The sequence below is a fragment of the Protobothrops mucrosquamatus genome, unplaced genomic scaffold, assembly GCF_001527695.2.
Source record: "Protobothrops mucrosquamatus isolate PMUCROS unplaced genomic scaffold, P.Mucros_1.0 scaffold1021, whole genome shotgun sequence".
Taxonomy (NCBI): domain Eukaryota; kingdom Metazoa; phylum Chordata; class Lepidosauria; order Squamata; family Viperidae; genus Protobothrops; species Protobothrops mucrosquamatus.
The window spans coordinates 217,138-230,864 of record NW_015387257.1 but is presented as its reverse complement, the minus strand read 5'-3'; the positions used below and the strand labels follow the sequence as shown (position 1 = coordinate 230,864).

General features: G+C 34.5%; 1 protein-coding gene across 1 annotated transcript in view; it reads left to right on the top strand.

Annotated features, from left to right (window-relative positions):
* Positions 1–10,442, top strand: part of RSBN1 (round spermatid basic protein 1) — a 22,939-nt gene extending 12,497 nt beyond the window's left edge. Inside the window, exons 2-7 of the mRNA XM_015819936.1 lie at positions 830–1,209; positions 3,897–4,034; positions 4,344–4,486; positions 5,518–5,685; positions 6,730–6,838; positions 9,015–10,442. Of these exons, the coding sequence (XP_015675422.1) occupies positions 830–1,209; positions 3,897–4,034; positions 4,344–4,486; positions 5,518–5,685; positions 6,730–6,838; positions 9,015–9,359 (1,283 nt within the window). The 3' untranslated portion in view covers positions 9,360–10,442. The remainder of the gene's footprint in view (positions 1–829; positions 1,210–3,896; positions 4,035–4,343; positions 4,487–5,517; positions 5,686–6,729; positions 6,839–9,014) is intronic.
* Positions 10,443–13,727: the final 3,285 nt, after the last annotated feature.

Genomic DNA, 13,727 nt, shown 5'->3' with positions numbered 1-13,727 from the left:
CAAGGCCTTTAAGAGGTTTTGTTCAAACTGCTGTTGCTATACAATTTTGTTTTGTTTTTTTGTTCAGAGAAAACATCAGAGAAAGAATTGAGATAGAGACATTTTATCAATATCAGCACTTCTATTACTAGAAGTAAGTTGATTGCCAGTGTGTTGCCGGGTGCAATTCAAGATGTTGGTTATTACTTTAAAGCCCTTCGTGGCTTGGGACTGTGTTATCTTAGGAACTATCTTCTCCCAATTGTTTCTACCCATCCAATTTGGTCATGGTTGGCATATTGCTAGTCAGTCAAGGAATGTTGGTTGGCAAGAACTTGAAAAAAAATCTGGAACTTTGCTGTTAAATATGTTGACAGCAACAAGAATGCTTTATGCACAAACAAACAAAAATTCCACAATGGCTGCATGGTTGGAAAGTTAGGGAACTAGCAGAGATGGCTAAATTAACTGTTTTAATCTAAGAAAAGAATACATTCGATTTGGTTTCTGCTGAGAAACCACTTCTGGATTTTATGCTTGAGATAAAATGAAAGTTTGACTTTGGAAGAAAATGAAACGTTGACTTTGGGAAAAAATGACACTTTGACTTTGGGTTTTACTGATTAGATATGTTTGTGTTATAGAACAACATATGTATATATTATGTTATGTACAAGTATGTAAATGTAAAAAGCATTTTCTTATCATATAACAGTAGCCAATTTTTAAAAGTAAAACCTTTATATTAACCTTTTAGTGAAGTACTGGTGCATTATTTAAAAAATACATAATTTTATCGGATATAACATTTTTTTACAACATTAATATCTTATTTTTTTGTTATTTTTAGAAACCCGAGATGAAAATGGCAAGACAGAAAGATCTGACAGTCTTATTGTAAAGAAAATAAAGAAGAAGAAGAAAAAGAAACACAGAGAAGACATGAGAGGGAGGCATCTGAAAATGTACAACAAAGAAGTACAGACAGTGTGTGCTGGTCTTACCCGTATCAGCAAAGAGACTTTGACTCCAGGAGNTCTTGCTTTGACATTCAGTGAAAACGAGAAAAATGCAGCTTATTATGCTCTAGCGATAGTTCATGGGGCAGCTGCATACTTGCCAGACTTCTTGGATTACTTTGCTTTCAATTTCCCTAGCACTCCAGTGAAAATGGAAATCCTTGGTAAAAAAGATATTGAAACAACCACCATTTCAAACTTTCACACTCAGGTAAGAAAAATTACTCCAACATGCCTGAATTCTAATTTGAATCTGGGGTTGATGATTGTAAGTAATACTAAGCAGAAAGCTGAAATCAAGAATGCTTTCTGTTAGTTATATTTACCACCTCCAATTGCCTTTGCATGCTGTGTGTCAAATACACACCAACATTACCTTTACACATTTCACATTCCATTGTTCCTTCCAGATTTTGCCTCTCTATAAGAAATAGCATTATTTTTGAATTTTAAGATCTAGATATAGTAAGCCTTTACTGATAATTTGAGTCTTTTTAGTGCCATCACAACCCTAAGGATTACATTGTTGAAAAATGGCTGATGAGAATGTCCTAGTCTCCAAAAGCAAACATCTGCTTATACTTATTATAAAATAGAAATTAGTTTTAAGTCTTAAATGATGGAAAACATAAATTGCTCTCACAAGGTATAGAAAATTTTTACAGAAGAAAAATAATGATGCTCAGATTATCCTTTCTGCCCCCTCCCTCCACAAATCCTACATTCTTTTACCTTCGTTGGTTTGTAGAAGAGGTTAAAGAGGGCATTATCTTCATGGTTTTCATTTATTTATCTCATTAAATTTAGTGCCACCCAACTCCAAATTATTTTGGATGGCCCACAATGGTCAGAGGAACATGAAGTTCTTTGGAGATGTTTTCTAGCCTTTATCTTTAGCTCACTTGGCTTTTTCGTTTTCTTTCTGCTTTTCTTTGTTTTCTATGTTTATTATGCTGTGCAGTGACACAAAAAGCTTGAGTGAGTAGTTTTCTCCATTGAAATAGGCTGAGTGACTGATTATGAGATTGAAGGCACCAGTGTTACTAATTAAATAGTCTATTTGAGAGATCACTAAAATCTAATAATGTCTTTTAACTTCTGAGTGATAGCAATGATTTCATTTATTGTATTATAAGAATGTGTCCATCGCAAACTGTATATTTTATGGACTTTGGAATCAAGAATGGTAGATGCCATTTGCTTCTGTCAGTTCCAGGTTACTTCCTAGCAAATAGAGAGTCTTTGAGGAAAAGTGAACAAGTACTGTATCTATATAACTAGGTACATATGCATTAAATAATATTATTATTGAACCATATGAACCATGTAATGTAAAATATTACATGTAGCATTTAAAAATGTGTAGGAATGAAATCCAGTAAAAATTACTATGAAATTTAAACAGTTTTGTTAAATTATCTTTCCCTTTTGAAAAATATTGCACACCACTGGCGTAACATATCTTAAACTGAACTGCTGACATATAAATTGATCATGTTCCTTGATGTTTATGGACTAGACTAGCTTTGAACAAACATGTGATTACCTATTTCCTGTGGGTACTTGACATATTTCTACATCGTGGATTAATTCAAAGAAATCACTTTTTTAAAGTTAATGAGATATAGAAACTCTGTCCTCCCCAATAGTTCCTTGTGGATTTGTTTTCTTGGTAAGGGAAGAAATCCAAAGTATTTTGATTATAGACTTTGGGTTATTGTTTAATAACAATTGGTGAATAAGAAAATACTGTGTTTCTTTGAAAGTAAGACCTACCCCCAAAATAAGCCCTAGCTTGATTTTTGAGGGCGGGCCTAATATAAGCCCTACCCCCAAAATAAGCCCTAGTTTTGGGGTGAGTACACCTAAAAATCAAGCTGGAGTGGGGGTGTGGAGCTGCCCCACACGCCCTGCACCCACTTACCTTGCAGCCAGGCTTTTCCTCACCAGCCCACTTCTTCTGCAGGCATCCCCAGGCCTGCATTTTGAAGTCAGAGGCCTTTCCGGAAGGCCACTGCAGCCAAGAACCGAGCTACGGATTCAATCCATAGCTTGGTTATTGGCTGCAGAGGCCTTCTGGAAAGGCCTCTGACTGCAAAATGCAGGCTGGAGCTCCATTCTCAGCTGCAGAATGAAGCTGCTCGTTTGGCTGCAGAAGAAGTGGGCTGTCGGTGATGGAGATGAGTGGAAAAGACACACACACACCCCTCGCCCTGAAAATAAAACCTGGTGCCTCTTGGAAGCAAAAAAAAAAAAAAAAGACTGGGTCTTATTTTTGGGAAACACGGTATCTCTCTCTCACTTAGTACTTTAGTATTGTATCTTGTTACACTATTTCACTGGAGATGAGAAACATTTCATACGTGTGCTTCCAGTTGGGTGTATTTTCCTCTAATTTTTCTCCAAAGTAGTAGATGTTTCAATTTGGGCTTCTGTCCTGTGTATTTCTTGTAAGTTTAACACAGAACAGTTCTTCTGGTGGTTCTTTAGTTGTTTGGATTCTTTAAGAATATCTAGTTATTCAGTTTTTCACAGATGCTTTGGTATATTTCCCTGTCTTAAATTTTAAATGTTTTTATACATATAGATATAGTTTATAAGCCTTAATCGTAGCTTAAGAATTATTATTCTAATTGCTGTATAACTGTTGTGCTGATCTTTCATTGCACCATCATGAAACACAAGATACTTATTCTTTGATTAAGCAGAGTAATATTTGTATTTGTTGCACTCTTCTGTGCAATTTACCTGTGAAAGATTAATAAGAAAGGGAAATTTCAAGCTCAGATATATGTATGTCCTGTATATGATATATACTGTATATTCTTGACTTCACAGGAAATTTATAGATTACTTTAATGCTGTGGGATAAAATAGTTTTATTTTTTTCTTTATAAGGTCAGTCGAACGTACTGCTGTGGAACTTACAGAGCAGGTCCAATGAGGCAGATCAGTCTTGTTGGAGCAGTAGATGAAGAAGTTGGAGATTATTTCCCAGAATTTCTTGATATGTTAGAAGAATCTCCATTTCTTAGAGTAAGTACTAAAGTTTTGCTTCTTCTTTTGGTGGCTTCAGTTTTAACTAATGTTAGCACTGAATTGGTGATGGAATAAAAAGTGATAAAGCATTATTAAACATTAAGACAATAGTTAAATAGGAAAGGAAATTTGTGATTTTTGTCTAATTTTATTGCATGACAGAATGAAGTAAATTATACTGAAAATATAATGCTCTGACTGTGTAAAAATTATATTTTAATAAAGAAATTGCTCATCTGTTTATAAGATGTCCAAAGCATTTCATATCACCAGCTGACTAGTTTAGTTTTCTTTTGTGATCTACAGATGACTTTGCCTTGGGGTACTCTTTCGAGTCTCAGACTTCAGTGTAGGTCACAAAGTGATGATGGGCCCATTATGTGGGTAAGACCTGGTGAACAGATGATCCCAACAGCTGATATGCCAAAGTCACCATTCAAAAGGCGCAGGTAATCTTTATAGCTGGGAGAGAATTTGTACTTTAAATTTTAATTGAGCTGATCTCATCAGCAAAATTGCCTTAGTTTATTCTGACAACTTTCTGAAACTTAGTTGACATATATATTAATATGTAATAGTAAAGTTTCCTTCCAATATAGCTTAAGTCTTGATAATTTTGTACATATTTTTTTGTAATGCTGCCATACTTTACCCCTCTGTCAGTATCATACATTGATTATAAACTCCCAGGATGCAAGTTTATGTTAGGGAATGCAGTAGATATTGATGGAATATCTATATAAATTAAAACAACAGCTTCTGGTTCAGTGCACCTAATATAAACTTTGTTTGATTTAAAATATATTTCCATTCAGGTAATTATGGCTACTGTCATATTGTTTCTGTAGATGGTAAATCATTAAAATGATATTGAACTGTATGAAATCATTAGTGCTGTAAGAGCAAGACAGTGAAGACTCTCTGTGTCATACTTGCACATTGTTATATTATCCGTTAGTTTGATATCCTGTCTTTACTTCAGGAGCTCAAGGCACTGTGCATAACATTCTAGTGTGGGTTCTCCTGGTGCCTTTGAACTCTCAATTTGCATCAGTCCCGGTGAAGGTTCTGGAGGGCTGCACACTGCCAACTTTTAAGTTCATTGAATTTCTGCGATGTAAGCATTTGTTGTCTGTGTATTGTATTTAAGCTGTGAAAAAGTTGAAGTTATTTTTAGCACTTTTGTTTCAAAAGGCCTATTAAGAGGACATAAAATAATCCCTGGTATATAACATCTGCATAAACTTTTTAAAAAGTGGCCTTTTCCTGTTATGCATTCCATCCTTTACTGTTTTATATTTTAATTTATATTGCATTTGATTACATTAGAGTTAATTCCCCACATATCAAAGTAGTGCCTGTATGATGTGGAAAAGTTAGGACAGCTGATTTTTTGTTTTTATGACATCATTTTTTTGTCTATCCCCTTCATAAATTTAATAGTTTTCTTCTTTTTCATTCCATTTCATTCCATTCATAGATCTATGAATGAAATAAAAAATCTCCAGTATCTACCTCGGACCAGTGAACCACGTGAAGTTCTTTTTGAAGACAGAACAAGAGCACATGCTGATCATGTTGGGCAAGGGTTTGATTGGCAGAGTACAGCTGCTGTTGGAGTTTTAAAAGCTGTACAGTTTGGTGAATGGTAAGAACGGGATTTATAGCATTTTAAAATAGAGATGTGTTGAGTTTTAACAGAACGTACATTATAATAATAATTTTTGTTACAAGGCATTTTTGCTATAAATTCTTAAAATCCAAATTACCAGGAAAATCTAATCTCTGAAAATTCCCAGATTTTTTTTTATGCAAAAGGAATTGCTTTCATAGTACAGTAGACTACTTTGTAGAAGGATATTTTGAGATGACATACCTTGAAATGAGGCCCATTTGAAAGTCAATTCTGTGGAAGCTGCAAAAAGTATTTAATTATATGCCTCCGTGAAACTCCTACAGTACAGGTGTTGTTCTTTGTATACTTGTAAGTTATCTCCTTTATCAAATTGGTAATGGGGAATAACAGTTGGACTAGTCAGTGGTTTGCTGTGAGCAATTCACATTGTATCATTTTCTCGGTACATGATCTCCTTTAAGTCAAGCTCCATTGTTGGGGCAAATCCAAGGAACATAATCTTTAATCTTAACAAACATTGTTATCCTGTCTTTCGGGATTCTTTTTGATTTCTGAGTTCTAAGGATATAGACAATATGTGTAAAGAAATGTAGATTGCCATATTGAACCTTGACCTTCAGACATATTAAATCACTTAACTGGTCCTACGTTAAGAACTATGATCAGTGTACACTTGCAAATGAGATCCTGCTGCTTAAAATGACAGAAGACCATGACTGAAGAAACCTGTGTGACTCTGGGGAGACATTTTATGTTATGGAATTGGCTCTATTGTATGGCATTTTTCTAAATGGGTAATGCTGCCTTCCTTGAAAGATGTGGTGATGTGCCTCCTCTTGAGGAGACCCTTCTCAAGTCTGCTGTATGTCACCATCAGTCCTAATAGAATATGGTAGCATAAAAATATAATAAGTAAACAAACCATCTTAGAGGAAGGGAAAATAAATTTCCTCTCAAAATGAGAGATGAAGTACATTGTTTTGCTCTTGAATATATGCAGTTTTCAAAATATAACTAATATTCTCAAACATATTTTTACCATCTTCATTTCTCCAGGAGTGACCAGCCTCGTATAACCAAAGATGTTGTTTGTTTTCATGCTGAAGATTTCACTGATGTAGTTCAAAGACTTCAATTGGATCTGCATGAACCTCCAGTATCACAGGTAGTCTTGTATTGTGCTGTACACGTTGTTTCTAGTTAAAATGCTGTTATTTTTTCCCCTGAATGTTTTCTCTGTTGATTTTTGATTCTGAAATAAACTCTCCAGAATAACACACACACATGCCTGAAATGCATAAATAAGTGGGGGTTAGGCGGTTGGATTAGGTTACGGTATGTTTCTTTAAAGAGAAACAGAGTTCCTCTGTTAGGGAGATGGGTGGTTTCTAAATCTGATAGCTAAATTAGAGATAGATAGATAGACTGATTGATTTAATATATCTGAATTTTGAGTAGAGGTATTCCATATCAAATCACTCAATCCTTTAAATCTAACATATCTGAATTTTGAGTAGAAATATTCCATATCAAATCATTCAATCCTCCTAAGTATAACCATCCATTGATAAGTGCCAGATTTTCATTCATTTATTTATTTATGAAATTTATATACCATCTGTCTGTCTCACTCACTCACTCACTCACTCACTCACTCACTCACTCACTCACTCACTCACTCTAAGTGATCCCAAATATCTCGGTCTGAAAGATGTTGTCTTGAGTACTGTTTAACAATGCCTTATAGCAAAACATTCTAAGAAATATATTGTTTAATATATCATTGATGTTTGACATTTGTGTACCATATTATATAGGGGTTTCATGTTTATAGTATACATAGGGAGCTTTGGGGGATTAGGCACTTATTCAAGATTTTGAGAGTATCTAATAAGTGCTATCACAAATTGGCTGACATAGCATAGCAATCACAAAGTATATCAAATGGCTAATTGTTTCCTCGGATACTCCTTACCATCCCAGTAAGAACTTTGTGGCCCAAGAATACTTTCCTGTGATCTATAGTAACAGATGCTTGTTATCATATAAAAATCCCAGCCCAGTCCAGAAATTCTGTTCATGGCATCAGACATCCCTGCACTATCACCAGATACTTTTTGCTAAAAAATGCACATATGTAAAAAATAGGCAAAAAAATCAGCCTCATTCAAAAATATATTTCATGATCATTTCCCTTGAGCAGCATGATTTTAGATTATCCTTTTGCGGCTTGTTTTACATTTACAGTAATGTTCAATCTCATCTTCTAAAAAAATAATAATAGGGTTTCCTCATTGTTCTCTTCCCAAGAGAAAAAGGCAGTAGTGAGTAAGACAGATTTTGCCTGGGCTTTATCAGTAAACCTGTCCATTATTTTTCAGCAAAGACTGAACTAGTATGTATAGAAGCAGGATTTCTTAAGCTTAATTCAGGCTTTAAAACATGTTGATTTCAGAAAACATTTTATATTCATATATTTGCTGTTTTATATTGGTTTTTGCTATGTTTGAAGATGTTTTTATTTTATTGTGTCTTGCTGTTCTTCAGCATGATGATGGAGAATCCACGAATGGGTTTAGACTGTCTTCCCACTCAATTAGACTAAGTCTGATAAAGTAGCCACGCCTCCTGCTGGGCCCTGTGCTTCCCAGACACGACTTAGTCTTCAGCCCAGCAGGACACGATTGTGGTTGGCTCCCTTATCAGACTTCTGGACAGGTTGTAATTTTCCTTTTTCCCCTTTGTGGATTCTCCTCCTTAATTACAGCGCTGGGATCAGCGCTGTCCCAAACGCCCAGCAACCTTTATTCCTTCCCATCCAACTTAATTTAATTTAAATTTAAAGCGCTGGGCTCAGCTTACCGGTAGGGAAAGGAGGACCTTCGCTAGGCCGAGGGCCGGATAGCCACGCTGACTCCAAGCCAGCTGAGTCGGCCTCCACTGCAGTCCTGTTTTTGGCGCGCCGATCACGGCCGCCATTTTTGGACCGCGCGGTCAGCCTCCTTCGCACCCAAGCCAGCTGAGAGTCGGCCGGCTGACTTAAGATTGAAGTATTTGTCAGTTCTTTAACTTGGTCCAACTCAGTATAAAAATTAGCTATGGTTGTTTGTTAACACTCCAAATTATTTGATTGATTGCCTCCTATTAGAATGGGAATTTCCTTTATTTGATCTATTAGCATAGCAATAGTTTCAGTACATGTTGGCTCATGGAATATGTGACATTTAGACTTCATGTTGACTTCATCACAACAAATAGTATTTATGACTTATAATATTACACAGCACCAAAAATAATTTTTTTTAATCTTACTCATAGTTATCTCTTTTTCCCTCCCTCAGTGTGTTCAATGGGTTGACGAAGCTAAGCTAAACCAAATGAGACGAGAAGGGATTCGCTATGCCAGAATCCAGCTATGTGACAATGACATCTACTTCATCCCTAGAAATGTCATTCATCAGTTCAAGACAGTGTCAGCTGTCTGCAGTTTAGCTTGGCATATAAGGCTCAAACAATACTATCCTGGGGCAGATGATTCTCAGTGTATGGAAACCATTTCAAATACGGACACGGTGAAACTGGAAGGTGAAGACCAATGTGTACTTATGAAAAAAGAGTCTGAAGAAGAAAGAGAAGTACAGACTGCAACAATAGCATCACCATCACTGTTTTCATCCCTGTCGTGACTTGTTCTGCAACAAGATTAGCTGGTTTGCCCCTTCCAGCTTTTAAAATTAGAATCAGATCAGCAACACAATCCACAGAAGGATCACATACTCTTTCTTGTCTGATATGTACATAATCATACATTTTTAAACAGCTTTTTAAAATTTTGATGTGAAGTTATAGTTTTATAACTGGGTTATGTTTTATTGGAGAAAACTTGCCTATAATTCTATAAAGAAAGGTGACATTCCAAAATGTCAAGCGTATCTTTTTTACACAGATTATGCAAAGTTAGAGTTGTATTTTATTCCCTTAGTACAGCATGTAGTAGTGGACTACAACTTTTTGCATTTCTTTTTTAAAAGGATGAGGTAATAATTCAACATCTCAATAGTTTTTCCTTCAGGAATATCAAGTATTTAACACTTGATAAGTCTGATATCTTTTCATCTATTTTATCTTTAGCTTTCAGCATAGAAGGGATGGTTTCTGTGGCAGATTCACAAAGTGACTCTCCCTCCCATTCAATTAATGGCTTGAATGAAAGAGAAAGCACAGCACTTTTAATGATCAATGACATTTGTATGTGTGAGAGAGTTTGAAAGCCTGGAGGAAGCTCAAGTTACCAGCAGTGTAGATTAATCCTTAATTGCTTAAGAAGACATTCAGTAAGAAGTTGATGTATGAGATTAGTTGCAGAGTGTATGATCTTGTTGAAATGAAATTACTGATACAACTCTTTCGTGGTCCTCTGCTTTTAATGTATATTGGAATATTTTTTTAATATCTTTCCGAACTGCATAACTTAATACACTAGTGTCTAATGAAAGTAACTGTTAGCAGTCTCTTTAAGGAAACTGCTATCTTTGAGCACTTTAAGGCTTTACAATATTTAAACCAACTTGGTGGCTTGTTTAATTCACAGTAGGCATCTTAGATGGAAACCATCAACTTCTTCGCATTGAGGCACTTAATATAATAGGGCAGGCCTATATCTCCTTTATTTTTTGAAATTATATATAACTGATTCACAATAAACTATCACGTAATCACATATGGATTGCTACTTTTGCAAATAATTCTTGGATTCCTTAATGCTATATTAAAAGATTAAACAGCACATGTTAGTATGTTGAGTATAATTGGCTGATATTATTTAGCATTCCTTCATTATTTCCCAGTATTAAGTAGATTCAGCTTTTCATTATATACAGAACAATGTTTGTTTTGGGTAGTAAAATGAAATTGGCCCCCTCATACGTAGCACCTGAACTTTATCACAATTTAATCAAATTTATTTGTATTTTTAAATCTGTTTTTAATGTAGAAGACAGAATGGGAGCACTACACCAATGCAAGTCAAGAAAGCAGTTGTGGGAAAAATGCAAATATTAGTATGTTTGTAATAGCAATTACTTTGTGCAATATTGTTTTGTGTAGATTATTAGCACCTCGGTATAGAGGACACAGTTTTAAACAAATAGCAAAGTAATCAGAAAACTTTACAGTATTTAGATAGAACTTGTATTACTCCTGATATATACATGTTTATGTATTGACTTTGGTGCAGTCCTGAAGACAAGAAGTAAAATTTTTAACAAATTGAATTTCCATACTGAAGTGGTGGGAACTTTCTAAGTAATCTGTGTAAATAAGGTGTTAGGTTGAAACCTTTTTAAAAAGGTACTGAGTTCTTATGCACGAGTGTAGCTTTTAATGAAAAATTCTAGATTGACCAATACTGGTTCAGAACACCTCTGTGCACTCTGGCTTTTTTTTTTTTATAGTTATCCAGAAGAATTTTCAAAAGCTTTAGCTGGCTGTCCTAAGTAAAATTCTTCATAGACAACATGGGCTTCAGTACTTCATTTATGTTTGACCAACTTCACGTTTTTGCATTTTTCTTCCATTAATTTTCCAAGTCTTCCAAACATCAATTTCCCACAGTTAAAGTTATGTAAATAACCATAACAACAAATACAACTCCAGATTTGTCACTTGGATATTTCAATTGCATTGAGTTGCAAAGTTGCACTGTTTATTGTATAATCACTCAGGAGTTGGATTTAAAAAATAATTGAATGAAAAACTGTTTATTATTTCACTTATCCTGTTTTGAAATATACATTAGAAAATTGTTTCAAATTCTACAATCTAGTAATGGACATTAGAAAAAGACATAGACTAAGATGAAAATAGTAGTTGGAATCTAAACTTCCTCCTTAGAGCAGAATGAGGTTTTCTATTGGCAGAGGGAACCAAGATTCAGAGAATGCATTCAGCTTGAGGAAAAAAGTTTCCCAATTCTCCAGAGCACTTCTTTATTAGGGAAGGGGAAGAAAAGAATTGGCAAAAATTACCAATACCCCCCTTTTTTTTTCAAGGTGAACTTCATTGTGCACAATTCTGGATCCAGTTCAATAACTGTAAAAGGGATTTTTTGTGTAGTATCACATTACAGCAATAGGCTTACAAGAGAATATTTTTTATTTTATTAAATAATAATCTAAAGGTATGTGAAGTGAACATTCATGACCTTTGCCATTCATGAATGATTAAGAAGATTAAATAAATGATTCTGAAGCAGCAGCCCACATTTTTCCAACTCAAGAGTTTTGTGTCAAAATTTAACGGTATTATGTATAAATGCATTCACTAACTTACATTTCAACCATCAAACATCTTTTCTGTCACCTATTTTGATTTAACAATACATATAATCTTTACTGCAATTACTTTGGCAACATCTTTACAATAGTTAAAAAGTATGAATTGTCACTATTATTGCATTCCCTAGCAAATACCAAAGAAGTCTTGTGCATGAATTTTGGTGTATCTGCCAGGACTCTGCTTTTTTCTCTTTATCCCTGTAGCCCACCTCATACTGCTAGACTGTTTTTTCCTAGAAACTCTTGAGATTCAGAATTTAAACTTTTTCAGGAGTAGGAAGAAGACTAATCAGAGTTTACCCAGAAAGCCTGAGTGCATGCATCTCACTCTGGCTCAGCGATTAAGGATTCTTATTGTAGGAAGAGTTAAAAAAAGCTCTATAACTAAAGTACTAATTTTACCATGTATATTCTAGAGTAAGAAAGACCAATACAAATACTTGAGTGAAAAATAATCATAATGGACCTGAAAAAGTGGCATAATCGTTTGTCTTGATGACTTTGGGAACATAATATTTGCTCTTGAAGTAGAAAAGAGATGAAAATTAATGTCTCAGGAAGATGTTGGGAGTGACTTGTGCTGATGTGATGAATTCAAAAAATGATTATCTTGCCAGCATAATTGATACTTTAATGCCTAGTTGCTTTGCAAATAGATTTCACTTAAATCTGACAGGAAATCTTATTTTATAAATTGCAAAAATGTGGATATTATATAGTTACAAAATCGAAGAGTAAAGGCAGAAAAATCTTTACGTTTATTTCATTAGAAGTAGTAGACAATTTGGGAAGACATTCATTTCCAATATATATAATTGTTGAATACTAGTTAAGCATTTGTTATATTCTATCTTGAAAATGCCATTAGCAGATCCGTAAGATCTTATTTAAAGATCCTGAGCAGCTCTAAGGTGGAAGCTGGAAAATTTGTTTTGTTTACTAAAAATCTATTTCTTTTTAAATACCAATGAAAAATAATATGTATTCAAGAAAAGTTGTATTGGGCTACTGATTCATTTTTAGCAAATCAATAAAAGCAAAATTAACATTTAGGTGAACTAGATATTTCACATTCCCCCTCACATATTTCTGAACATTAAGTAATGTGTAAATAATTGACATGTTCTCTTCCATGAAGATAGAACATATTGAGGTTTTATGTGAAATTAAGGAATTCTTCCATTACTGATTTTACCATATCAAAGGGCTCGTTTTCCTATTTTTGAGGGCATAACGTTTGTTCAGAGACAATAAAATTTATAGTCAGAGCCCCAAGATGCATATAACTTGTTTTTTTTTCCTCTCATGCTGCCATTCATATGCTTGAATTTATTCTGGGTGGTGAATTATCTTCACTTGTGGCACAATCCAACCAAAGTTAAGCACCTAGAAGTCCCATTTATTTTGAATGGGAGATAAGCAGGTGCTTAATTCTCCATTGAAATCAGTGGAACTTTAAATGTGTTTACTATTGGTGGGATAGCACTCTTATTTCCTTATAAATGCTATTTATAGCCATATTGGTTGTGTTTGAAGGTTGCTATGAATAAGGATATTTATCCTTCAGCTCCTAAAATTTTTATAATGTGGATAAACTATATGTTGGTCCAATAGAGAGATTTCCAATAATGTTATGGCCTTCCATTGATATACATAATATTTTTAGGACCCAACAGCACATGTAGTTGATAAGGGGCTTCTCTTAATCTAGCACTTTCA